Source organism: Panthera leo, chromosome D3 (assembly GCF_018350215.1).
Source record: "Panthera leo isolate Ple1 chromosome D3, P.leo_Ple1_pat1.1, whole genome shotgun sequence".
Classification (NCBI taxonomy): domain Eukaryota; kingdom Metazoa; phylum Chordata; class Mammalia; order Carnivora; family Felidae; genus Panthera; species Panthera leo.
The window spans coordinates 7,012,569-7,040,147 of record NC_056690.1 but is presented as its reverse complement, the minus strand read 5'-3'; the positions used below and the strand labels follow the sequence as shown (position 1 = coordinate 7,040,147).

At 42.9% G+C, this 27,579-nt stretch overlaps 1 protein-coding gene and 1 non-coding gene across 8 annotated transcripts; both read right to left on the bottom strand.

Annotated features, from left to right (window-relative positions):
• Positions 1–3,647: 3,647 nt before the first annotated feature.
• On the bottom strand, positions 3,648–27,354 carry ZCCHC8 (zinc finger CCHC-type containing 8). Of its 7 annotated transcripts, none has more exons than XM_042910071.1 (14): positions 26,910–27,354; positions 25,395–25,437; positions 21,753–21,827; positions 19,811–19,916; positions 18,476–18,553; positions 15,092–15,195; positions 14,909–14,974; positions 14,266–14,326; positions 13,651–13,793; positions 13,218–13,360; positions 10,217–10,338; positions 8,018–8,104; positions 7,638–7,755; positions 3,648–4,512 (listed from the first exon to the last, which is right to left on the bottom strand). In XM_042910071.1, exons 1-14 carry the CDS (start codon positions 27,106–27,108, stop codon positions 3,731–3,733), a joined length of 2,127 nt encoding a protein of 708 aa, XP_042766005.1. In that variant the 5' UTR covers positions 27,109–27,354; the 3' UTR covers positions 3,648–3,730. The 7 variants fall into 7 exon arrangements, with proteins under 7 accessions (XP_042766005.1, XP_042766008.1, XP_042766007.1 ...); XM_042910074.1 differs by lacking the exons at positions 25,395–25,437; positions 26,910–27,354 and adding exons at positions 24,463–24,575; positions 25,798–26,010; XM_042910073.1 differs by lacking the exon at positions 26,910–27,354 and adding an exon at positions 24,463–24,575 and having other exon boundaries at positions 25,395–25,788.
• On the bottom strand, positions 20,950–21,084 carry LOC122204309. The gene has a single exon (XR_006195605.1). It is a non-coding gene; the product is annotated as a small nucleolar RNA SNORA9 (small nucleolar RNA).
• Positions 27,355–27,579: the final 225 nt, after the last annotated feature.

The window sequence follows — 27,579 nt, the reverse complement described above, 5'->3', positions numbered from 1 at the left end:
GTTAAGCGTCCGACTTCAGCTCAGGTCATGATCTCACGGTCCGTGAGTTCGAGCCCTGCGCAGGCTCTGTGCTGACAGCTCGGAGCCTGGAGCCTCTTTTGGATTCTGTGTCTCCGTCTGTCTCTGCCCCTCCCCTGCTCACCCTCTGTCTCTCTCAAAAATAAATAAACATTAAAAAAAAAAAACTTAAAAAAAAAAAACTTTAAAAAAAAAAAAAAAACTTTTAAAAATGTGCTAGAAGGCAAATCTAATGCATAGACATTTAACATCAGCTAGTAGAAGGCTATGGGATGTGAATTTTACAGAGGGACTGTTTTCTAAATTATAAAATTCACAAATTCAAAACCTAAATATGAATGACAAACACACACTCTGCAACTATATAAATAGGTATTTCGGCTTAGTCTTGAGTTTACACTCTCCCTCCATTCCTACCCTCTCCCCAAAATGTAGTTATTTCTTTAGGAGCCTAAATAAATATATAAATAGTTCCCCCCCCCCCCCCCCCTTTTTTAAACAGCTGTCACATTTTCTTTCCACTCTAATAGTCCAATATAAACATTGTACCCAGATTGCTGGTAATTTACAAAACATGCCTATTCAGAGACTTCCCATTTATTAAGAATATAGAAATGGCTCTGTCAGTGGGAACACTTATAAACACATCAACAAAACAATTTCATCCTGAGCATTCTAAAGTGAATTTAGACCATTAAATCAATGGATACATTAGGCTGAAGAAAAAAAGGACTTTCCTGACTGCTGAAGAAAGACACAGGTTATGTGGACACATTGGCTTCTGGGAAACTGAGTCATGCCTTACAAGAAGCCATTTGGGTATTCAAAATTGTTACAACACCCTTGTTGGCTTTGCCTGCTAATGACAACCTACAAAGTACGAGACAGAAAGGCAAAATGGTTCCAGCAGAGAACTTGAAGAATAGAACCAATTAAGAGGATCCCACTGTTAGTGGAAAGCAGGCTATTTTTGACCACTTGAAATGCAACCTTTCAAAGGAAGAAATTGGTTGTTTGGTGTTTTACTAAGGGCAGTGCCCTTTTCCCACTTACCTGCCCAAGGAGATGACAGCTAGTCTGGTCTTAGCAACCTGTGTTACAATCCACATTCCTTTTAACCCAAGGCAAAGATTAGAAACCGGTCCCCAGCCCTTTTCCAAGTCCATCCTGAAGTACAAGTGTTTGCTTATGACCTCACCTCCCCACACCTAGCGATCTGTCACTGTGCAGACAAGTCCACGCAACAACTTACTGTTCCACCCATCGCTCTCCATAATACTCAAACACACGCTTGAAAAATAGGGCACCTTCCTAAGGCGACTACTTCTCGTTCCGGGGAGGCTTCCTCTCGTAAAATGTCTCTTCTCTCCGACTCATTCTCAATTCTGCCTTAGGATTCATCTTCCTAAAATACACTTGGATGAAGTCACTCCTCACCAAAAGATCTTCACGGAGATCCTTTTCCCTTGTAAAACTCAGAGTCCACGGCAAAGCAATCAGGAGTTCTCTGCATCAGTGAGTCAACAACCCTTTCCAAAGTCTTTTCCACCATCCTGCACTTCTTGAGTGTTCCTACTTACGCTACTCGTGCTGTTTCCTGTACATTCAATGCTCATTTGGTCTGTGGAAATCCTTCTACCTCCCCTTTAAGGCTTAGCTCAAAGTTTCTTCTTTCCAGAAGGCTGTAAGTACCTTTCAAATGGACACTTAAACCCACAGCCCCGTGTATGGAAGCCAGTCCTCCCTCGGTGCTTCTCCTGCTTCCCCAAATGGTCCTAGTACCTTGTCCTCTTTAGGCGGCCACGTAGTGAGTCTCGGGTCTAAGAGCCTCCACCTTCTGCGCGTGCAGGCTCCCTGAGGCAGATTCTATCATTTTCTCATTTGAATGCCCCAAAGTACATAGAGCAACGTAAGTTGTGTCCTCAATAAGTAACTGAACGAGTAGAAAAGGTAGAAGCCAATTGTGGAGAAACCAGGGCTTTTACAGAGCTTTTGATAAGGAGGCAGCACATGGTTAAAGCGTGGGCTCGAGGGTCAGAGCACCTAGGTGACTTACAGCTGTGGGTCGTAGGCATTTCCTCTAAAATGTCAAGTTAATCCCACCTACCTAATATGGGGATTGTGAAAATGGGGTACCACCACCAAAACACCTTAACATGAGATCTGTGGCTCCTGCTAAGGAGAGAACGGCTAGGTATCTCTGGTGTTCCGGTGTGGTACTTATGGGGGCACTTAGCTACTTCTAGGATTCGGGGAAGACGCGGGTCCTTAGCTGAAGGCCACTTCTATGCTGACAAGTCCCTGTAACCCTCAAGGCCACCGGTTTCCTCTTACATACTTAAGTGGTGATATAATACATTTACTTGACAGAAAGAGAGTAAGATAACATATATAAAAGCACTATGTAAACTTTCTTACGTATTTCAACACAGAGAAAGAAGCCAAAAAGGACTTAACATTTTACTCAATTTCTAGCATGTTCTGTGAGGGGCTTGAAAATAAACTGTCCTTTTCATACGATTGTCTTTCCCTTTATTCTTTATAGAAGAGTAAATTTGGTTATTCAAGTCCTCAAAATGAAAAGGAAATCTGGAATGGTCCAGAATGGCTGTAGTTGGCTCCCTCTGCTGGCCTGAGAGCAAGATCACACTACCTGAGACTAAAAGTTCAAGATCAGCTGTGTGTTTATTTTCAGGGATGCGACTGTAACAATGTGATGGCATTCCATTTAAATACAAAAAAAAACCATAATTCATCTCCATGTTATATATCTGACAATTAAAAGCAATTTGTTTATGTCTATTTTTTTATTTTTAAGCATTAATTATCTTAAGGTTCAAATTTAGAAAGTTATTTTTGTACAAAGGCTAGCTGCCCTCATTTTTTTTTTTTTTTTCCAAAATAAGTACTTTAAAAGATTTTGCTGTCTCTATAGTTAAGGCTGAAATAACACTGAAAACACTCAAACTTGCATTTTCCTAGATTTTCTTTGCTACCACTAATTTTTGCAACCACATAATTTACTTCCAAACTTACAACGTTGGGTACACTAACTGTGAATCACTTTTTTTGTATTCAGAGTCTTAGATTATGTATATGAAAGCTAATTTATTAAACCTTTGTACACAAAGATGAACGCACCTGTATAGCAAACTTATATGAAGAATGAAGTTACAAAAAAAGTAAAAGTGTTATTAAAATTGATGTGTGTAAATCACTTACAAAAATACCCCAAATGGGATAAAGCTGCTCATCCCTGATTTTTCTCATTTGGTTGTCAGAGTTGAAATATGCATTTAAAATGGTTAGAATTTTTTTCTTTTTAAAAAGTGATATATTAAACTTATATACAGGATAATTAGCAAAATGTAGAAAGGGAAATCAATGTACAAAAGACAGATAAAAACCATCACTCCTGACAGACACTCACGACCCAAAAGTAGTATAAACCTTAACGAACTATCTCTAAACCAGCTCGGACTTACATCCCGTCCCCGCAAGTTTTTAGCAATGAGAATAAAATATAGTAAACCAGCAAGCCCGGTCTTTCTGTTCTTTAAAATAGGCCCGACTTAAGGCCACAATTAAGCCTTGGATAGATTTTTAAACACGGGAGGGACAAACAGGAAAACAATCTCATCTCCATTTGGTACTAATGAACAGAACACAAAGTTATAGATAATTAAATAGCTCGTGGCGCTATGTCAAGGAGTTATTCAGAAGCCTTTTTGTTTTTCTGCTGGTTTCGGGGCGAGTTCTTTAACAAGTTTCTTATCCTGAGGTACATTCCAGTGGATTCTGCCATGTTCTCAAATTCAAATGGCGTTATTCCAGTTGCAAACTTGCTCATGTCAGGTACAGGACTATGAACTTTAGTGGCTGAAGGACTGGAGTCCACATGAAGGAGCTTCTGACTGCCTCCATTACTAATGTCACAGTTCGACACAACGTTGCCGTTATCAAGAAGGGCATCATCTTTAGAGTCCATCTGAATAGACTCTTCCTTTTCCTTCTGGCAAAGCAATGTCGGCTCAGGGTCTGGGCTCAGAGAATGTTCAACTTCCGACTTTTCTGTACAAGTGTCTGGTACCTCGGGCTCATCAGGCATCTGCTTTTCAGAGGGTTTTCCCTCTGGGACAGGGAGGTCTAGCTCATTTGGACAAGGCGAAGAGGCAACCGAATTCCCAGTTAAAGGTGTGTCCACGGGAATATCGGAATCACTGTTCACGCTCTCGGCCTGCTCGAGGGCCGCCCATATCCGCCTCTGCTGCTCTTCAAGTTCTTCCAGGGTCAGTGAGTCCTCATCCATAGCTGCCGACGCTGTCCTGGTCTGGGGTGAGTCGCTGGGAGTCAGCGGCGGGGTGCCCTTGGGGAGCGGAGGGGTGAAGATGGGCGGCGGAGTCCCCTGGGGCAGAGGAGGGGGAGTGCCAGGGGGCGGCGGTGGCTGAAACTGGAAAGCTTCGCCGCTGGGAGAGCCGTGAGGGACCTCCGCATCTGAAAGAAAAAAGTTGTGATACTTCCAGCTGTCACAGCAGTTGGTGTCTGAACTCAGGTGTGCCCGGAGAGTCAATGGCCAGAGATCACCGGCTGGAGAGGGGACGCCCTGGAGGCTCCATAACCACCAGCACCTGGAAAGAACGCCCGCAGGGAGCGCCACAGGCTCTTCCGGCACCAGGAGCTTGAAGGAAACGGGAAATCCACCCGTTGGCCCCATGCAGCGTTTCAGAGTGAGGGGACAGAGAGTCGGCCTCCGTGCGGAGGCGCGAGTGGTCCCCAGGCTGTCTGCGGGAGCTGCAGAACGGGGTTCCTGGGAAAGTGTGGTGGGACAACGACTGGAAACGCTGCTGGCGGGGCTGCTGAAGGAGACAAAACGGAGGAGACGGGGTGGGGTACACTCTGGCTTATTCCCCAGTTCTGCACCTCTGGTCCTGCCTGCCTGCCTCAACTGCGGGTTCGTGTAGCTCACGGGTCAATGGTCATCACCACCTGTATGTCCCAGACGTAACAGATCCGAACTTTTCCTCGAATCCGGACTCCGCTCCTTCATGCTGTTCCCACTATGGCGCCACCAGTGGTATCTGGCTGAAGTCGCCCACACGGAACCTGCTAATCGCCAGAGAGGCCCTCGTCTCCCTCTGCACCCCGCCCCCAGTCCTCGGCTCCCTGGGGCCTACTCTCTCTGGCAGACCGTCGCAGCCAAGACCTTATTTCAGGAATCCTGGCATCGTCTGTGCTTTGGACTCCTCTTCCTTATATCCATTCTCCAAACTACTATCTTTGTGAAGCATGAGTCTGGGCCCATTAACCTTCCCACCTCGTTAGAAACCTTCAGTGCTTTCCATCAGGACAAAGGCTGGTCTGATCTCCTCTGTGCCTCACAAGGCCCTCTATGACCACGAATTTGCCTCCTCGCACCACGTTATTTCTTCTGCCAGGCTGAAACCCCAGGTGTCACTCTGCTTTTGGACCAGTGCGCCGTGATGTCTCACGCGTCTGCATCTGCATTTCCCATGGACTCAAATGTCCTCACCCTGCTCATCTCCATGGTAAATCCCTGAATTTATCCCTCCGGATGCAGCTCAAAGTCCTTCTTCATCGGGGTCTATGACCTCATCCAGCACAGCTGCTTGGTTTGTCCCCTCTGACACTAAAATACGTGTAACCAGCTCTGGGGCTCTGTATGGATCACCACAGGTCACCACATTTATATTAAAATGGGGTTTATACCTCTGTACTCCCTAGGTGACGCAGTTTCCACACAGAGTGGAAACTAAGGGCGGCAGTTGTGTCTCATGAATCTTCCTATCCTCAGGGTCTAGTAGAGGTATCCAAAACAGCACAGGTTTTAAAAATTAGGCAAATTCAAAAAAATATACTTAAGAAAAGGGTGGGGGGAGCCTGGGTGGCTCAATCAGTTAAGCATCCAACCCTTAGATTTCAGCTCAGGTCATAATCACATGATTCGTATTTGAGCACTGCTTCGGGCAAAATAAAGTGAGAATGGACACTGATGTCAGGCTGTAGGTACTAAAAGCCTGGCGTGTGAACTCTGGCATCAAGAACTCCTATGGCTGAGGGGCGCCTGGGTGGCTCAGTCGGTTAAGCGGCTGACTTTGGCTCAGGTCATGATCTTGTGGTCCGTGAGTTCGAGCCCTGCGTCGGGCTCTGTGCTGACAGCTCAGAGCCTGGAGCCTGTTTCGGATTCTGTGTCTCCCTCTCTCTGACCCTCCCCCGTTCATGCTCTGTCTCTCCCTGTCTCAAAAATAAATAAAACGTTAAAAAAATAAAAAAATAAAATAAAAAAAAAAGAACTCCTATGGCTGAGACTAAGCAAAGTAAAAAATTGGGGAAAATGGTTTGGGGGGCTTTGATTTTGGATTTTAAGGGGATTTAATCTGTGACCTTTAAATTTTCTCTGGTAAGGATGAGGCTCCATAGCTCAGGGGTTAGAGCACTGGTCTTATAAATTTTCTCTGGGAATTTGAAAATAAGACAGGTGAATCCCTCACAATCAAATCAGGGCAATTTACATTAGTAGATAGCATTTATTATTAAGGTATCTACATTCATTTTATCTTCTTTTTCCTTTTTTTTAAAGTTTATTTATTTATTCTGAGAGAGGGAGAGAGCGAGCGAGCATGTGTGCAGGAGGGGCAGAGAAAGAGAGAGAGAGAAAATTCAGCGCAGAGCCCAATGCGGGTCTCCTGCACATGAACTGTGAGGTCATGCCCTGAGCCAAAACCAAGAGTCGGACACTTGACAGACTGAGCCACCCAGGTGCCCCAACATTCATTGTATCTTAATGTTGCCATTTAACCTCACTTCAAAACATGTGCCAGCTATAAGGACCAAAGTGGCTGGTCATATTTTAGGATGGGAGGTAGAGCAAGGAATGAGTTTTCAGTCTGGGACTCAGAGCAGCTTTGGAATTTATCAAGTTAACATAAAGTTCTGATTCATTCCAGAGCTTTCTGGGGGCAACATCTAAACTATACCCCAGCAGTCCCAAGGGGAAGCCCAAAGGAAGCGTGGACAGTTCTAGGGGTGGGGGACTCGGAAAGGTGCGTGCATGACTCTCCTGACCCACTGCTGACATGCTGAGAAGGGCTGTCACAGTGCTGCATGGCCACCACTTCCATGGTTAAGCCCAGAGGATTAAGAGAATAAAAAGCCAGAGGAGTATCAGAGGGCAGGTCCTTTGTTCCACTGTGCATTTCCAGGAGGGCAGATATTCCTCATGGTCCTTCTTCCCTGGGAAAGCCTGGCTCAGCTCTGCCCTTCCTCCTCTTGGGATAGAGCTGCCGAAGCGGGACACTCTCCACCGCCTGTCCCAGGGCCCTGCCCCCATCCGAGGGCCCGGTCCGGATCAGGACCACTGGGACTGGGCGGCAAGGATCGCCTGACTCAGGAACTCAGTTAACCGGCCGGCATGGCCCTCACACCAAGCTCTCTCCCACCTTACCTTTTATCAGTACGAGGGGGTGTCACTCTCATCTCCAAGGACAGAATCAAAGCATTTCATTAGTGCTCAAACCGGCCCAGCCTTCCTCCTGGAACTCAGGAGCGTGCTCGATCCCTCTACCTTCTCGGTGAGATTGAGACCGCAGGAGGAGACCCACCTGAGTCGAGCTCCATGTCCGCGGGGGAGGCTGCTGAGCTGCTCTCCTTCCTCTGCTTCTTTGGACTGCTTGGGCTGGACTGGGATGAAGACCTCTTGCCGCCAGACCTCACGCTCGGCTGATGGAGGGGCCAAGCCAAGCACAAGTTAACGGGGCAGAAGGAGGAGACTCCAGTCCTTCCCTTCCACCCCGCAGAAAACCAATGTGGAGCAAAGCGTAGGTAAATGGTGAATGCAGCTGCCCTTTTCCTTTGGATGCATCAGAAGGCACAGAGTGCTTTCGAAGCAAAGCCAAAGAGCAAGAAGACGCTGATGAGTTACAAAAGTCCACCAACAAAAGGCAGTCAATTTTTATCAACCTCACCCTGAGAAGCTATTTACCGCTTGGAAGTTAGAAGTCAGGTAATTGGCAAACACGTCCTTCTGCTGACACGCCTGCATCGGTATGGACCCAAACATCCTCCATTCCTAATGGTGAGAAGACAAGGAAAAAAAACAAGCCTGTATTTGGAAAACATCATACTTTGACATTCTGTAAAATGGAGGTCTCAAATTACATTTCCTTTTCTGGGGAATTAACGAAAAGGATGGTGCACTGAAGGAAAAACAAAACAAAACAAAAAACCCAGCCACCCAACCCTGCCGGCAACATGATCAGAAGCGAACACTAAAAGCTTACTTGACAAAATCACTTGGCCCCAAAAGGTTCCACCCACTACAAGCAGAAGCTGTACGCAGTGACGAGCGGACTCTCTTCCGGCCTCCCTCTCCCCGTCCTTGCACGCACTGGCCCGGCTTACAGGGCCCCTCAAGGCTCACCTCTCCTACAACTTTCCAGCTTCTGTTCTTTCCCTTTCCAAACCCGGCATTCATCTTTAAGGTTCAACATCCCTTCCCTCTCTCTCATCTCTATGAGCACGTGCAACAGGGGTTCTCAAGAAGAATCATTTGGGGCTCCTGTCAAACCTCCAGATTCCAGGGTCAAGTCAGTTAAGTCTAAGGGTGGGACTCAAGAATGTGCATTTCCGGGGTGCCTGGGTGGCTCAGTTGGTTGAACGATCGGCTCTTGATTTCAGCTCAGGTCATGATCCCGGGTTGTAGGATCGAGCCCCGTGTTGGGCTCTGCACTGAGTGTGGAGCCTGCTTAAGATTCCCTCGCCCTCTCTCTATCCCTTTCCCTAGTCACACCCACTCTCTCTAAAATTAAAAAAAAAAAAAAAAAAAAAAAAAGGCACGCGTGGGTGGCTCAGTCAGTTGAGCGTCCAACTTTGGCGGAGGTCATCTCATAGTTCACGGGTTCAAGTCCACGTCAGATTCCCTCTCTCTGCTCCTCTTCCCCCCCTCAAAAATAAACAAACTTAAAAAGGGATGCCTTGGTAGCTCAGTTGGCTAAATGTCTGACTCTTGATCTTGGTTCAGGTCATGATCTTGCAGCTTGTGAGTTTGAGCCCCATGTCAGGCTCAGTGATGCTGGTACAGTGCTGCTTGGGATTTTCTCTCTCTCTTGCTCTCTCTCTCAAAATAAACTTTAAAAATATAGTAATAATAATAATAATAATAATAATAATAATAATAATAATAGAAAAATTAAAACAAAAAAAAAGGCATACTTCTACCGAGCACTTCCCAGAGGACTCTGAGGTCAGCTGGTACTAGGACCATTTCCAGAGGCACTGATGGTTTGTGCCATGCAGTTTGGCTCTTAATTAATTACACACTTGTCTTCATATCTGTTCACTAGATTCTAAGTTCGGACCTTTGGTTTCTTTGCTTCCCAGTTTCTACGGACACCTAAAAATGCATTTTTTTATGCAACCACCACACCAGGTGCCTAGGTGGCTCAGTCGGTTTATGCATCTGACTTTGGCTCAGGTCATGACCTCATGGTTCACGAGTTCGAGCCCTGTGTCAGGCTCTTCGCTGACAGTGCAAAGCCTGCTTGGGATTCTTGCACTCCTTCCTCTGCCCCTCCCAGGCTTGGGCACGCACACAGGCGCGCTCTCGCTCTCTCACGATATAAATAAATAAACTTAAAATACAACCACACCATCACCACAACAGGTCATTGTTGAGTCTTGAAATAGAAGATGAAAGTTGGAAAAGATTAAGTAAATGCAGAAACCATTCTCATATGGAATGAGAAATTTTACTTTGGAATGAAAAAAGCGGAAAAGGAATTATAGGATAGGAAAAGGAGTTATATTAACTTAGATTTATTAAAGGCATAAATTTACTTTCCAAGTAATTCCAAACAACTTACAATACTGCCTCAGAACCATCCCATGTTTTTAAAGCATGATTTTAGAACAGTTTTAGATTTACAGAATTTAATCATTTTAACTCCTTTTCGTAGGGCATAAATCAGAAAAAAAAATTTTTGAATGAACACAAGGTATCACTTAAAATTCTAGACAACGTATAGGAAGTTACAAAGCTGAACAAGTGACACATTTACTTCTTCATGTCACAGTAACTGCTACATAAGCTAACGATCCTTTTTTTTTTTTTATAAGCTAACAATTCTTAACAATCCTTACAATAACGTCATATCCCATAAGAATGAAAACACGGTGTACTTACATCTGGAATTCCTCTGGGAGTAGATATATTAAAACCTGGGTAGTTTACCAATTTCGAGAGATCGTAAGTGACACTTTTATTCTGTTGTGCTTCTCCAGCTTCTGCTTCCCCATCAGCACCATCTGTCAGAGACCATCAGAAGGTTAACATTGCTAGATGCCAATATAAATCCCTCTCCGGACCAAAAGTACACTAGGAAAGTACTTATATTCAAGGCAACAGAATTATTCTGAGAATAATTATTCTGAGAATGGCTTCAATCACAATGTTTAGATTAGAAACTTTTAAACAATGTGGAGAGAATACTTTGATAGTAAATGAATACTGAAAATCTTGGAAACCTGGGTTCTTCCATGGGTTTCTTAGAAGTCTAGTGTGTGCTGACCCAATGACCTGCCTGATGCTCTATTCTGATGTCTTCATTTAACAAACATTTCTCTAAGTCTTATTATGTACCAGATTATGTTTTAAATGGCCTGTAAGTATTAACTCTGGTAATCTTCATCACAACCTTAAGAGGTATGTACTACTTTACAAAACCACTTTACAGATGAGAGAAGGATACTTGGGAAACACTTTACTATCTTGAAAACTACTAAGTAAATCATACGTTTATTTTGCCGGTCCTATGGTGTCTATATACGTAAGGTAATGAAACGGTTTATGAGAAGTTTCTCTTTATAGAAGTATTCTAGCTAATAAGAAGTATTAAAAGAATGAGTATATAACCATTTTGCAACCCATCATTAGCAAGTATAGATAGGCAACGACCACCAGTGACTGATTCCATTACAATAAAGACAGGGACAGAGGAACATGCTAAAATAACACACCACGGAGATGCATCAGCAAAATCTCGAAAACCCGAAAGGACAAAATGTGGCTTTGTTAAAAACAAGGAAGGGTATCTATAGATTAAAAAAGGCTTAGGATGGCTCAGCCAATTGAAATACATCCAAAAGACTTCAACCATCCACAACGTTTATCCAAAGAATCTCTAATCAAACAAACTAAGAAAGAGAGACAACTTGAGAAAACAACAGAAATTCAAGCACCTACAGAAAACTTGAATGCCTGCATGACTTGGGGATATATTAAAAGGGCTGTCCTAAATACCTCTTTGGCACTAACTGAAAAGGAGTAGCTTGGTGAATTTTTAAAAATGTTTTTAGGGGCGCCTGGGTGGCTCAGTCGGTTGAGCACCCGATTTCGGCTCAGGTCGATCTCACCATTCGTGAGTTTGAGCCCCGCGTCAGGCTCTATGCTGACAGCTCAGAGCCTGGACCTAGTTTGGATTCTATGTCTCCCTCTCTCTTTGCCCCTCCCCTGCTTGTGCTCTGACTCTCTCTCTCTCTCAAAAATAAATAAACATTAAAAAAAAAAAAAAGTTAAAAAAAATTTTTAAAAAATAAAATAAAAAATAAAAATATTTTTAAATATCTAGGTAATATAGAGAAATATTTTCATTTTTAAAAGATTTAGGGGATTAGAGATAAACTATAATCTCAAGGCCAATCCTCTTTCTTTCCCCGGGGGGAACCACTGTTGAGTCTGCTGTATGGGTGAAGACTTTTTTAAAAAGTATTTATTTAACATCTACCACATTGCGGGTACCGTGCTATATGCCAGGGGATATACTGGTGAATAAAATATGAATGGTTTTAGCAATTACAAACCTGACTGTCTAGCTAGGAAAATAGAAGTAGAGAAATAGAACAGAGAAATAAATATATAGGGCATGAAAGAAACAGACAGGGTCCAGTGATAAAAGACTGGCAGGCCAATGAGAGATATACTTAAATAAGGTGGTCAGGAAAGGCTTCAATGAGTCTGAATCGAAAATCTAACTGGAGGGTGCCTCAGTCAGTTAAATGTCCAACTTCGGCTCAGGTCATGATCTCCCAGTTTGTGAGTTCGAGCCTCACATCAGGTTCTCTGCTATCAGCCAGGAGCCTGCTAAGGATCCTCTGTCCCCCCTCTCTCTGCTACCTGCTAATGCTCTCTCTCTCTCTCTCAAAATAAACATTTAAAAAAATACTTTTGGGGTGCCTGGATGACTCGGTTAAGCGTCTGACTTCGGCTCAGGTCATGATCTCACGGTTCGTGGGTTTGAGCCCTGCATCAAGGTCTGTGCTGACAGCTCAGAGCCTGGAGCCCGCTTCGGATTCCATGTTTCCCTCTCTCTCTGCCCCTCCCCACTCATGCTCTGACTCCCTCTTTCTCTCTCTCAAAAATAAAGAGACATTAAAAAAAAAAACCAAAACACTTATAAATCAGTCCTCAGAAAAAACAAAGAGCACTGTTTCATCCAAGTGGGATTCTCTGAATGACATGATAGGTATGTTGGGCAGAAACTCAGCATCGCACAGAGAGTTTGTCATGTCAGCTCACAGATGCACTCTCCTCCTTAGTTACCACAGAGATCCCACAGCCCAGATCTACCACGGTTTAGTTAGCCATTCTTCTTTAGAGCCTTAATGTTGCTTTCAATTTCTCACTATCATATTCAATGCTACAAAAACACATACCCATATTTTCCTTGTGCACATGTGTGATTATTCCTCTACAGCAGATACCTAAGAGACGGGTTCTAGATTACGAGAGGATTTATGTATCCTGTATTTTAGGTCTCCTGGCATTCACTGATGAACAGATTTCTGTTACCACTTCCGAGCAAGGCAAGAGCTTACGAGGACCAGCTGGAGAGCTGATTCTTTGGCCTGCATAGTCAAATATCTGGAGCAGGTCCAGATAACCAACCATCTGGTAATTCTTGAGGTTTTAGTTCCTTCTTTGTAAAACGAAGGAAACACCATTGTGATAGTTTTTAGTTCCCTCAGCACACACTGATCAAGCCAGCCATTCCTATCAGATATTACTGTAGCTCTCTCATTACACACACGTGCACGTGCGCGCGCGCACACACACACACACACACACACACTCTCTCCCTCTCTCACAATAACATTTGGGCCGACTTATCTAACTTCACGTACTATACCTTTCCCATCATAGAGCGCAAGCCCGGAGCCCTCCAGCTCGGCCTCCTTGAGCCACCCCGGCGGGTACCCCAGCTGGCGCATTCGATATATAAAAGGCGGAAGGCTCTTGTCTGTCACGCCCAATGCATCCTGAAGTTCCTCGCTATGTAAAAACAAAAGAGGAATAAGAAAATACCGTATTCTTGTTTGGATTAAAACACATACCGTCCCCGATGTGTTAAAACAACTCCGTGTCATGGGTTCCACACAGTGACCCGGTGCTTAACAGATACACGGTTGAGGTTGCAGTGAAAGTTTCTGAACGAACAGATGCGCATTATCTAGGCGCTGCCAGAGCAGACCTACACACCGACCATCACCCTCTGGATACGCAGAACGTTCCAAATACTGCTGAAGCCGAAATGACGCTCTCCACTAAAATGACAGAGGTACCTAATGACTCCCGGCTTGAATCTTCCAAATCTCTCCTCCACCTCTTCCGCGTGGTATCGCTGCTGAAAATTCTGACTGTTTGTCTCACTGCAGGCGTCCAGATACGCTTTTCTTTTTTCACTTATCCGAGCAGCATTCCGAGGCTGGAGCATAACGCAGTTGAGAAAAATGGTAACGAGCAGTTTAGAAGTACTTCAGAAATTAAATAAAACTAAACACTCTGTTTCAGGTCAAGCAAACAGACTATTCCAGTTTTAATGTGTAACAAGTATAAAAGACAGTGTAAATATTAGAAAAATACAGCAAGGAAGAGAAGCAGTCATTTTAATTTCTTATCACCTATTATCTTAACCTAAAATCAAGTTTTTAGAATCAACTCTAAAAATTAACTCTCATATGTCATTCATCTCAAATACAGAATACTGTAACGAGTTATCAGTTTTAAAAATCCAATGTCTTAAAATTTAAGTACAAACTTGAAAAGCTTTCAAATTCAAGGACCGAAAGAAAGTTATCGCAGCTAGCTTCTTCATCTCACACAATGCCAGAAATGTGCTGAAAACATTAGAAAGCTCTAATTCAAAGATTTTTTTTTTTTATAGGAGAAAAATTTACCATTGGGCAATCTTTCATTTGATGTTCTTCAGAACCACAATTGAAACAGTGAGGCTTTGGCCTATTTGGTCAAAAAACAAAGATTTGCATAATGTAAATTAGACATAAAAGCAAATCAATACAATCATGACAGCAAAGTGTATCAGAGAGAAAGAAAGCACGCAGATCACAGATTACAAACATCTGCAACAGTGAGTACGCTTTCACCTCCTGTACTCAGTGGTTTAAACAAACAGTACTTTTATCCGAGTCTTTTAACCAAGAACCCTTATGTTCCCAACTAATCTGTCACCTCTGGGTTTTGTCAGTGGTTAATAACAGAAGAACCGAGGCAAACAGATTGTATTTCCTTTAGGTGACTCAGGAAGGGGCAGATGGTTATAAGACAGCAACCAAACTGACAGCAACAATGACACTTTCCACCCACCCAAGCATATCAGGCGTGAACCAATGAATTCCAATAAACAGATGACTAATTTAAACATTTAATATGTCTACATATTAAAATTCTAGCTCAATCTATAACTTCTTTATAGTAAGCCAGCAATAAAGAATATTAATTTTTCAAGCTAAAAGAGTTTATGGTTTTGGTTAAAAAAGTTTTAAAAAGAAGAAGGAAACAAAAACAACTCCCCACACAAACCTTTTTGCCTTTACTTGTATTTCTTGCCCTTCTAGAGAAACAATGTGGCTGAAGACTTGCTGGTACCTTTAGTGAATTTTATTAAGGAACAGTTATCATAGTCTGCAAAATTTGGTAAATTTTTTTAAAAGGTGAACTTAATGGCAAGATGCATAAAAGATCTTCATTCACTATGTAGGATACTTAGGTATTTCCCATCCTTCGGTAAGCTGAGGGTTTTCATTTAGAAGCGGTTGCCCCAATTTATCAAGGCAAAAATTAGTAAAATACAGGACACTTCCTACAACCTGCAGAAAACAAGTCAAAAAATATTGCTATTTAAGCAGGAAAAAAAGACATTAAATACTATGATTAATTGTTTTAACGCTTTAATTTTGGAGGAAATGATTAGAAGTCATACTCAACTCCCTAAAGGAGCCAGACTTGGAGGTGCAGGTAAAAAGCTCCATCTTTAAATGCCCCTGTGTCGCCGAGGTCACAGTTTCCCTCTCCAGGAGATGGTGACCGTCAGCTGCACTCTCCTCAGACTTCAATCACCCGTCTCCTCGCTTCCCTTGGCAGCAAGACAATGCAGAAAAGTATTTACTATTTCCTTCCCCTCCCGCTCACTCTTTTCCTTCCTCTCCAATTCGGGGGCGGGGAGGAATTCATACAGAAAAGTCGAGAAAATGCTACAGTGAACACCCAGGTATGTACTTACTCTCTTAGATCCAACAATTGTGGATACCTTACGTGCACCCACACGCACACACACACACACACACACACACAGGTACACGCGCACACTTACTTTTTGCTGAGCCACCGGGAGAGAGCAAGCCACCACCATCATCTTAGTCTAAGCCATTATTGTCTCTCGCCTGAGATTAATACGGTAACTTCCTAACCGGCTTCCAGCTTCTACACATAACCAGCGACAGACTATTTTCGTGACGCTTCATCCCTAAACACTTCAGGATGGGTCTTCTGAGCACAAGAACATTCTCCTACAAGCCACAATACCACTGTCACACCTAAGAAAGTTAATAAATTCGTAACACCATCTATATCCATTCTGTACTCAGTTCTCCCAACTGGTCCCAAGATGCCTTTTCTAGGCTTTATTTTTTTTCCAAGCAAGAACTTAAGGTTCACATGTTGCATTTAGATGGCGTTGATTTAATCTCTTTTCCTCTAAACCAGCACCCCCACTTTTTTCCTCAGATGGCCCTGCCATTCTCTCTTGAACATCTCCAGAAAGGCTTCTGTCTCCTTCATGGTGCTAAGCTCCCCCATGGGCCCCATGCAGCCAAATTCAGTGGACGGCTCAGTCTTCACCTTAACCTGTCAGCGACGACGGACACAGGTCAGCCACTTCTTCTGGCTTCCGGGACACCATTCTCTCAGTGTTCTTCCTACCTTGCTGACCAATCCTTCTCATCTCTCCATCTTCTGTGAGACTCGGTCCAGTCCCCCTCTCTACCTGCACTCTTGAGGTGATTCGTCCAGGCCCATGGTATGAAGTATGAGTATATGGGACACCCCAAATATCCGGTTCTGCCTCAACTCCAATCTTGTAGATTCAAGTGCCAACAGACAGGTTTCCAGGACATGCAGACTCACCTATTTAAAACTGAACCAGATTCCCATTCCACTCCAAAGCTGCGCCTCCCACCAGCTTTTCCCATCACAGGAAAGGGAAGGACCTCATTCTAGCTGCTCAGACCAAAAACGCGCATCATTTTGACGACTCCCTCGCTTTTGTGTTCTATGCGTCCAATTCGTCAACACATTTGGTCAGTTCTACCTTCAAGGTAGATCCAGCTTCTAACCACTGCTCACGTCCAGCCCTGGTCTTCTAGACTGACCTGCCATCTTCTCTCACCTGAGATCAACAGAGTCACTTAGCCAGTTTCCAGCTTCCACATGTAACCAGCTACACACTGTTCTCCACAGAGAAGCCAGCTCTTTTAAAAATTCAAGTCGTATCATGTCACATTTCTACTTAAAATCCTCCAGGGACTTCTCATCTCAGAGTAACACCCAAAGCCCTTACTGTTGCTTAGGAGGCAATATAAAGATTTCGATCTGCTCCAGAATCAGAAGGCCTGGATTCACGCCCTGGCTTTGTCACTTACGAGCTAAGGGACTCAGGGCAAGTTACTTAGCTCTCCACATCTGTTTCCTCATCTGTAAAAAGAGGATACTAGTAGTACCTTCACGAGCATATCTGTAATGAGCTTCGAACAGTACCTGGTAAATAGTGAGCAACACGTCAGTGTGCCCTTCTGCCCCAGGGCTTTCCACTCACTGTTCCTACTGCCTGGAGTCTGGAATACTCTTCACCGCCTGATGGCTCACTCCCTCAATTTATTCTGTTATCAGCTCAGAGAGGCTGTCGCTATCTACTCACCATACAAACCAAATGCCCCACAGTTACCCTCTAAGTCCTTAGCCTCACCTAGTTTCTTGCCCCACTAGAATGTAATTCAATGAGAGCAGAGACTTTGCCCTTTTTTTTCGTTGCTGTCTCTGGAACCCAGAAGGGTCCCTGACAAGAGAACATTCTGTATTTATTAGTATTTATTAAAGAAGTAAATTAATAATACACAATAGTCCCACTTTCCAGGCAGGTACCACTCTCTAGCCCAGAACCCTAGAGTTAGAAGGGACATGAAGAGTTACATAGTTCAAATTCTTTCTTTAAAGCGCTTGGATAGCATCTCAGTCTTTGACTTCTTTGGGTAAGGTGGAATTCGCTTTTCTTAAACGAGTCCGACCACTTCGTATTCACATCTCTGACAGAAGTTTGCACTGAAGGCTGAGTTGCACTGTGCCTGCTTGCGTTCCACGCAGTCGCTGGTCCCGGTCCTCCCGCCCGGCACCACACAGAGTGATCTAACATGACGCCTCGATCACATCTGCAGAGACACGCTATCCCCCGTCAATCTCTGCAGTAAGGCTGTGGGCCCTTCACGGTCCCAGCGGCCCCACGTCCTTAAGATTGTGGTAGGTCAATGGGGCACGTCACTCCCTACACATGAAAACTAGTCTGCCTCGAACAGAATCCGGGATTTCATCATCATCTTAAAAAAACCGAAGTTGCAAAATCACACCGCGACATCGCACTGACACGGTGGAATTCCGCACAGGTACCAAAAGGCCTAAGGGTAGGCTCATCCCTGTTATGCCTCTTCGATTTTTCACCCGCCACTTGAGGTTGTCAACATTTTTAATCTCCTATCTGCCATCTGTTACATTGCTTACTTATCCTTCCCCATCTGTACGTGCAACAAGCACGCGCTCCAGATCATCATCCGCGTTCATGAAACGCACGTGCAAAAAAAGTTCGCCAGGACAAAAATAAAGTCCTCCGACGTCTGTCTATCGCGTATCCGTAATTATTAGAAAGTGAACCATATCATCTAGAGGCTGAAGCCTAAACTGTTGCTTGTAACAGTTTCATGAAAGGGTGGTGATCAACTGATGACACATGGCTATGCCACCTTATCATTTCAATGCCACCCAAATGACACAGGATAGAAAACATGTTTTTGCAGGATTCAAAACTAAAATGTCCAAACTTACACTAAAAGCTTCCTTGTTGTTTTTAATGGCACACGATTCTTCCACTTTATGGTCCTCTTCTAGCATAACACTAGATGGCTAACACAAAGAAAAACAGTTATAGAAGGTAACCAATTTTTAACTAGTTCAAATTTCAAATATTAGAAATTGAAACACACCCCTTTATTTTCTAATACATACCACTAAGGTATATAAAGTTCTGAATTCAACACTGTCACAATTACGGTAAGTTTGAAAGCTAGGGAGGTTTGTGAAATAAATTTCACAAGAGGGAGAATTTAAAAATTATAAAAGATACAAAAGACAGCGCCTTCTGAAGCATTAGTGTAGACTATGACTTTTGTGTTACGGAGTATTAATTCATGTATTAAATTGAACGAATTAAATATTTAAACTCTCAACGCTGAAATTGACAAAGTAGACGATCTTAAAACCAGATAACCAGAAAGACTAAAACATTTATGATTTTACATTAGTGGTCAATACTGATGATAGAACTCTCATAGACCTCCCTCCACTACAAAATTCTGAAGTGCTCCTTGAATCAAAACTCCTTGTATGGTTCTTATTGTTAAATGTATTTTGTTTCTTAAATCTTTAAAAATTGTGTAAGAGATGTAAAAACTCAAGGTGATAAAAATTTAATTACTCAGAATTCTCTGTTCTCCCAATTCTCAGGATACACAGCTAACAACCCTTATTTGACAGACTCTACTTACCGTAACTTTTAATTTAAAAAAAAAAAAAGCCCAGAAATCATAATTCTGATTTTTTAAAATATAAATTCACGCTCTGATATTCACGTAGTGAAATTTCTCAGATTTCTTTGGGCACGCTATTGATTTTTTCCAATAAGCAGAGGGGAAAATAGGATAGCAGGTAAACCTGTTGGTTTTAGAGAAAAATAATTCATCTTTTATAAACTCCAGAAATACAGATTTTTTTTTTCTGCCTTAAAATTAATTTTCTGGCTCAAACCACGTGTCCAAGTGAGGAAATGGTGGGGGGGGGGTGGTAAAAGACTAATTTTGAGTGTAGCCAGGTCTAGGACTCCCCCGAGAAAAGGAGCCACAATACAAAGGAATCGCCTGTGGCTGTACTGGTCAGACCAATGAAGGAAGCCCAGTTGAAGGATGGGAGGTGAACAGTTTTAACAATCCTGTTTTTTCTTTTTTTAGTTGTACTTGACATACAATGTTATATTAGTTTCAGGTGTAGGACACAGTGGTTGCACTTAAGTCATTTTCACGAGGGTACAAGAGGATCCCTGTGGCCTAACAGACGGCAGTGAAAAGCATAACCTGTTAATCTTAAAGTCTCTTAAGTTTGAAATACCTGGGGCAAAAGATTAAAGGAAGTCTTTTCCACATCATTTTTCTGCTGTTCCTCAAATCTTTTTACTAAATTTGACACAAATTCCTCTATTTCTTGATGGTATTGCCTGCATGAGAGGACACAACAGTCAGAATGCAGAGTGAGACACTGAATAGACTGAAATCTTATGCATTATTAGAAGATGTCAGGAGTAAATGCTGTTAACTTGATTTTCAGAGGTTTATCAAATCACTGATTCTGTAACACTCAGGAACTTATTCCTCAGAAAAAGAAATATACATTGTTGCCGAGTTAACATAATGATTATGGGAACCTAAGGTAGTGCTAGGCATGTAACGGTGGCAAATATTTGTGCTGAGAATAAATGGATTTTATTTATAAATTTTACATATTTAAATTTTGAATACATAATCTATATAAAACATGGTTCAAAATCCAAAAGAAGTAAAGGGGTTACATAATGAAAAGCTTCCTTCCTGGTCTGTGCCCCAGCCACCTTCTCTGCGATGAAAAGACAGCCAGTACATTCTTCCTATCTTCCTCCCAGAGACTCCCTATCCACACAGAAGGAAATACTATATAAATGTTAAACTGGGAAAAAAACAAAAAAAAACCCAAAACACCACAATGCAATGGAAACACAAAATGAAGCAGAGAAACTACTGAGGTCTACTTTCTCCAGCTTCCCAGGTCAAGAACCGCTTTCATCAACTATTTGTTAACGCTCGGTTCAGGAGGGGCCCGCGGAACCCAGCTTGGCCGCAGTGGGGCAGCCATCTTGCTCTTCACCAGACTTGATCTTTCAGGTCTCTTTAGCTCTGACACTCCAAGATCTCTGCAGGCAAAATGGCAGACACGTGGTCCAGAAATGAGATTGCCATGGGCTAGAGTGGACGCGGATTCGAATCCAATGATGATGACAGTGCTCACGCCCAGCTGTGCCCAGCACCTTGCTACTGCCACCCTCACCATCCAGCGTCCCCACCCCTGAGAGCGGCAGGTTCCACCTAGGCAGAGATAGGTAGGTGATGGGCCTGCCACACAGCTAACACTCTAACTAACATATGCTGTTGCCTTCTTTACCTTGCCTAGTATGCAAGATAACGATTATGATTCAGTGACTCAGGAGAGGGGCAAGCAACTGTCTGAAATGTCTACGACCACGCTCTGCGGAAGGGACAGGGCAAAGCCTCAAAACATTTCAGAACGTTCTGGCAAGCACTGGAGGAATACACTGAGTCACCCTAGACCCAATCATGCTGGAAGGTCTGCAAAGCTCTAATTCTCTTTCGCACATTCACCCAAACACAAAATTATGTGGGTAAGCTTTGAAGACAACCAACAGGGTAAACCTAGTTATCTGATTCTGGGGGAGAAACGACTAACATTACTTATCGGTGTGGTACCAGTTGTTATTTTTATTAGAGGCTATTGGGCTCTTATAGGTACTCACTTAACTACCTACGAAGTGGTTACTATTAGCATCTGTTTTCCAGTGAGGAAACGGATATGCAGACAGGTTGTGACCTGCCCAGGCTCACATATGTACAAAGTTAGGGCCCAGATTCAAATTCATGTTTATAGACTCTAATGTCCTTGCTCTTAGAGTGCCTGGATGGTTCAGTTGGCTGAGGTCATGGTCTCCTGGTTCATGAGTTCGAACCCCACATGGGGTGAGCTCGAGCCCTGCTTCAGGCTCCACGTTGATGGTGTAGAACCTGAGTGGGATTCTTTCTCTCTGCCCCTCATTCCCTTGTGCCCTCTCTCTCTCTCTCTCTCTCTCTCAAAAAAACAAAACCAGAAAACAAAAAAGCCCCACGATTCCCTAAATTTTAAGTAAAAGAATGAAAATGGAATAAGTACAAATAAATACAGCATACTAACGGAAGATGTTTCATTAACACATTAACTCATTATATGTAGAAAGGAGAAAGTTACTTACTTTGAAATAACATTGTTCATAAAGAGAATCTGTAATAAAGGTCCATCTAACTTAGCATCGTTCACCAATATTCCACTAAAACAGAAATTAAAACAGTCTTAGAAGATATCAGAGTAAAATGCGTACATGTATATATAAACATGTAACTTTTGTAATTCTTAAGTACCAAAGATTATAGAATATTTTACAAATAAGATCAAGAACCACCAATAACTCTGGTTTTCTCAAGAAAAATCCAAGTGTTCATCAAATTTTACCTAGTTTAATGGTTTTACACAGAGATATCCCTTACATATTTTAAAAAATATTTCACAAAAACGGAGTGCGTGGATGGCTCAGTCGGTTGAGTATCCGACTCTTGATTTCAGCTCAGGTCCTGATCCCAGGGTTGTGGGATTGAGCCCCACATTGGGCTCTGTGCTGAGCGTGGAGCCTGCTTGAGATTTTCTCTTTGCCCCTCCCTTGCTCCTGCTCTCTCTCTCCCCAAAAATAAAATCTTTAAAAAAAGTTTTTTAAATATTTCACAAAAAAATTAAAACTACGCTTAATCTTCCAGTTTTCAACCAAAACATTTATCTAATGGATCATTTCTTTACAAGCCGGGGTAAGGGAGGGTCGGAATAAACCAGCAGGTTATAAGAATATATTTCTAAAAAATCAGAGTGAATTTAGCTTAGTAATATACAAGGAAACACTTCAGCCTCTTCGAGGGCAGAGCACATTCCATTATTCCAAATCCCGGATTCTAAAGCAGAAATGTAAAAAGTATATTGTTCTTGTTCCTGGATTTGATTTTCAATTACTGCCAAAAAAAAAAAAAAAGAGAGAGCGAGAGAGAGGATGTGGCTCTGGCTGTAAAATCTGCACAATGCACAATATCCAATGTCCCGGTGGTAATCTGGACCAGCTGACTCTCAGATTCCTCCTCTGCCCACCTGCCTCCTATTCCTTTACCTGCGCAGCATGTGAAATAAATCAGTCTATATTTGGAATTGCTCAGATCAAGAAACAAAAGTAAAATATGAAGAAGTTCAGAAGTTTGCTTGAATTTGCACGAATTTCTCTTTTTAAGAATACATGATGGTTTTTAAAAACCACACACAATTGCATAACTCCTTGACTGGAGTCCAAGCACAATCAGCTATAAAGACATTCAGTTGGGGAAATATGAATATGGACTGAGCTGGGAATGTTAAGAAAATCATACCAGTTACTGTGATAGTTGTGTTGTGATTATGCATGAAAAAGTCTTGTTTCTAAAAAGTTACATGTTGAAATATTTAGAGTACAATGTATATATGTGATGAGAAGCAAATATGGCAAAATATTAACTGTTAAATCTAAGTGATGAAAACGTGTTAATTGCACTGTTCCTTTTCCATACATTTGAAATTTTTCATAATATAAAGCAAAAAATAATATTTACCAGACAAAAAGGAAACTTCTGATCATGACAGTTCCAAAAATAAGGATTAAACCAAGAGACTTGGGGTACAAAATTTATCTAAATAATTTTATTTCTTTTTGTTTCTAAGTTTTCTGTAGCATGCTTTATCAGTATGACATCACGAAGAGCACAAATTCTAAAAGAAAAATTTTAATTTATTCCTTTTTTAGGGTACTAATGCTTGCCTTGTGTATTGGCAAAGCCTATGATGCTATAATCATTTAAACTCAGGTGATTATAACCCTTTTGTAAATAAATATTTGTTTAAATTATCAACTCTAAAGTGTGCTTACCTATCTTTGAATATTAAAAACAAATGGGGCACCTGGGTGGCTCAGTTGGTTGTGTCCGACTTCAGCTCAGGTCATGATCTCACAGTTCCTGAGTTCAAGCCCCACAATGGGTTTTCTGCAGCCAGCAGAGAGCCAGCCCGCTTCAGATCCTCTGTCCCTTTCTCTCTCTGCCCCTCCCTCGCTCACTCACACCCTCTCTCAAAAATGAATAAACATTAGGGGCGCCTGGGTGGTTTAGTCTATTAAATGCCCAGCTTCAGCTCAGGTCATGATCTCCTGGTCCGTGAGTTCGAGCCCCACACGGGGCTCTGTGCTGACAGCTCAAAGCCTGAAGCCTGCTTCAGATTCTGTGTCTCCCTCGTTCTCTGCCCCTCCCCTGCTCACACTCTGTCTCTCACAATCAAAAATGAATATTTAAAAAATTTTTTAAATAAACATTAAAAAATATTTAAAAAATTATGATTTTCAGGCACCTGGGTGGCTCAGTCAGTTAAACATCTGACTCTTGATCCCAACTGTCATGATCTCACAGTTTGTGAGCTCGAGCCCTTCATCAGGCTCTGCGCTGACAGAATGGAGCCTGCTTGGAATTCTCTCTCTCCTCTCTCTGCCCCTACCCCACATGTGCTCTCTCTCTCTCTCAAAATAAACTTAAAATTTTTTTTTAAATTATGATTTTCGAGGAATCCCAGTGATATTCAACACATTTAATATCAAAGCAACAGCGAGTTTAGATCCACAAAGTGTGCTCACATAGAGGGAGGAAGGTAGGGCATGGGGAGCTTTCCAAAATACATCTGAATTCTGAAATTTTAAACCTTTAGTCACCAATGTAGCCGGTTACTTCAGCTGGTACCAGAAACAAAAAAGTGCATGTACCATTGCATCAAGGCACCCCAAATTGTGAAACTTGACAACACGATTCCCCATGATAAATATGTACTTAGACAAATATTTTAGATTTACTGACCTGTTAAATTTTTTTAAGAGACACCCGCATTTAATCTTCTATCTGCTAAAGTCAGAGGTCTGAATGCAAACCTACTCACTGTACTTTCTTCAAAAGCACACTTATGTCTCTTTCTAAAATGAAATCGTGCATCATTCCTATTTATGAACATACTTTAACTGCATAAGTAAATTTTCAGCTGCAGCAATACTGTAATCTTAACTGACGTCCCAGAAACGTTTGTGGAGTAAGAACGGCTAGCTCGGCAAACCGGCTTGTTTGAAACATTAAGTCAAAATTTTTTGGATGTGCTTCACAAATATTTTTACCCATTAAATCAGCTTAAAAGTTATTCAGGTGAGCGCCTGGGTGGCTCAGTCGTTAAGCATCTGACTTCGGCTCAGGGCACGATCTCACAGTTCATGAGTTCGAGTTCCATACTGGGTGAGCTCGAGGCCCGCTTCGGTTGAACGTGAGCACCAGCTTGGGGTGAGCTCGAGCCCCACTGCGGGTAAAACATGAGTCCCACTTCTCTCTCTCTGCCCCTCGATCACTTGCGCCTACTGTCTTTCTTTCTCTCTCTCTCTCTCCAAAAAAAAAAAAAAAGAAACAAACAAACAAACAAACATCCAAATCTTTAAAAAAAAAAAAAGTTATTCAGGTATATAACATGACTCAGTATTTGTATATGTTGTAAAATGACCACCGCAATAAATGCAGTTAACATCCCCCCAAAATAACAAATTCGTTAAAAATTCAATGCAGTTGTGAGATTTCAAATTTTATCCCCAGAAATTAAATTAAAAATAAAGCATCATTACTGATTTCTTCGGAGTACACTGAAAAATAATACAAAAATCCTAAATACTCCTTTTACAAAGAAATTATAGCTAAATATTAACAACAGGATAAAAAATAAAAGACAACAATAGTGTAATTGCAATATCTCATACCTCGGTCGAGTCAGAATGTTCAATTTTCTTTTAAGTTCTTGATGTTATTACTCGTTAAGGAATACAAGCCCTCATCAAACAACATCATAAATAACATAAACTTTAACTACTCACTCTCACTTTTGGCGTCAGAATGTTAATATCAAAAGACCTGCAAATAATCTCGAGAATGACACACTTAACCCAGCTCCTGTTCAGTTGCAGGGATAGGCATTTAACCCCCAACATTAAAATAGTTTTTTCATCTCTTCCAACAAGGTCATATAGTTCAAAAGCCACTGACAGACCTAACAGACCGAACCAAAAATGTTATTCAAACAACCGCACCCCATCAGAAGTTAAACAGCAATTCACTTAAGAAAGAGCAGCATGATAAGCGACAAAGTAAGTACAGTAAAACAACCTGCTAAGGAAGGAAAACTCTAGGATGGAAACTATGGATGTTCACAGTACAGTCCTTTCAACTTCTCTGTATTTCGAAGTTTTACATATTAAAACGTAGAGGGGAAAAAGCACCACGAAACAAAAAAATCGGACTTCAAAACCCTTCAAAAAAGAAGGGGGCGCCTGGGTGGCTCAGTTGTTTAAGTGACCGACTTAGCTCAGGTCGTGATGTCACAGTTCGCGAGTTCCAGCCCCGCAGGGGGCTCTGTGCTGACAGCTCAGAGCCTGGAGCCTGTTTTGGATTTTGTGTCTCCCTCCCTCTCTGCCCCTCACCCGCTCACACTCTGTCAAAAATAAACAAACATTAAAAAAAAAAAAAAAAAAAAAAAACTTCAAAAATGATTTACCAGCCGCTTTCAGGGTTTCAATTGAACTGAAATCATCGGCATATAATTAAAAAAAAAAAAAACCCACCTGTAAGAATATAAATAAACATACTGGCAAATCTTGCCAGAAAAGCTGTAATCATGTAACGAAGGCAAACGGAAACTTGGCGCGTTTTTCCCAAACCTTTGCGACGGCACCTTCACCACGGAAAAGTCGAAGAACTTTAAAATGAATCCCCAATCTTAATCAGGCAATTAACCATGTCTCTGTGCATGCCTCACATCCTTGAACCCCCAACTCTACATCCTAGGACCACTAGCTTCTGCCCCGCCCGAAAAAACAGACCCACGCTAAGGGGCTGAGTAATCCGGTTACCTCCTAATACACAACTACAGCATGACTGCATGAACTTAAGCTTGGCCGCCAAAAATAAAATCGGATGACGACTTTCGAGAAGAGGAGAGAAGCGGTAACCAGTCTGTAATGCAGCAGTCTGAAAAAAAGCCCTAAACACCAGCTCCAGCTTGGGGGACGGGAAGAGCGAGTGAAGTCCAGGACACGGAACCCAGAAGAGGAGAGGCTGGCGCCGAGGCCCCCGGTGCTGCTTACGCAAGCGAACCCTCGACTCTCAGCCCTCAGGGAGATTATTCGGAATTCTGGCCCCCCTGGAATTTCCGCCCGCGCCTTCCAGGGCTCGCCGCCCACCGCACGCCGGTGACCGGGCCCAGCGAGCGGGAAGGATATTCTCGGCGCGGAGCTGCTCGATGGTTTCCTCGCACTGCCGAAGCCGCTCCCGCAGCTCCGCGTCGCCGACCCCATTCTCGTCCTCCTCGTCGCCGTCGTCGTCCTTGAAGCGAGTGTGAACGGGCTTCGGAATGGATTCCTCTGGGTGGTCAAACGCCTCGAACAGCTCTAGGTCGCCAAAATCCACCTCCGCCGCCATCTTGGGCTGTGGGAAAGAGTCGAGAAGAGGCGGAGCCGGCCGCCGGACCGGGGGCGAAGGTTGTAGGGCGGCACCGCTCGCTGGGGCTCCGGGCCGCGCTTAGCCACCCGGTAGGGTTTTCTCCAAACACAGGCCGCGAAGCTGCACAAAGGGCGGGCCAGTCCCGAGAGACTACAACTCCCAGAGTACAGTGGCGTCTCTCAGAGTCACTTCCGAGGTTGCTCGGGAGCGTGGCATGCTGGGACATGTGGTTTCTAAGCGACTGTTAACTCATTGTTTGCATTGCATACTGGGATTGGTCCTTTTCAAGCGTGCCGAAAGCCTGGCTAGATCAGAATGTGTTAAAACAGTGTATGTTGTCCGTGTGATGCATCTGAGGCTGAAAAATCAGAGCGCGACGCTTGTCTCATCACGGGTTCTGGTGTGCGTGCTAAATTGCAACAAAAGAAGAAGGGACTCTCTAGTTGTGCC

Coding starts and splice junctions, on each gene's coding strand:
- ZCCHC8 (XM_042910071.1), bottom strand. CDS start 27,108: ATGGCGGCGGAGGTGGATTTTGGCGACCTAGAGCTGTTCGAGGCGTTT. Junction 15,196..18,475: donor ACAACAAGGAAGCTTTTAGT/GTAAGTTTGGAC, acceptor TGTTTTCTGCAG/GTTGTAGGAAGTGTCCTGTA. Junction 8,105..10,216: donor CTCCCAGAGGAATTCCAGAT/GTAAGTACACCG, acceptor TCTCACCATTAG/GAATGGAGGATGTTTGGGTC.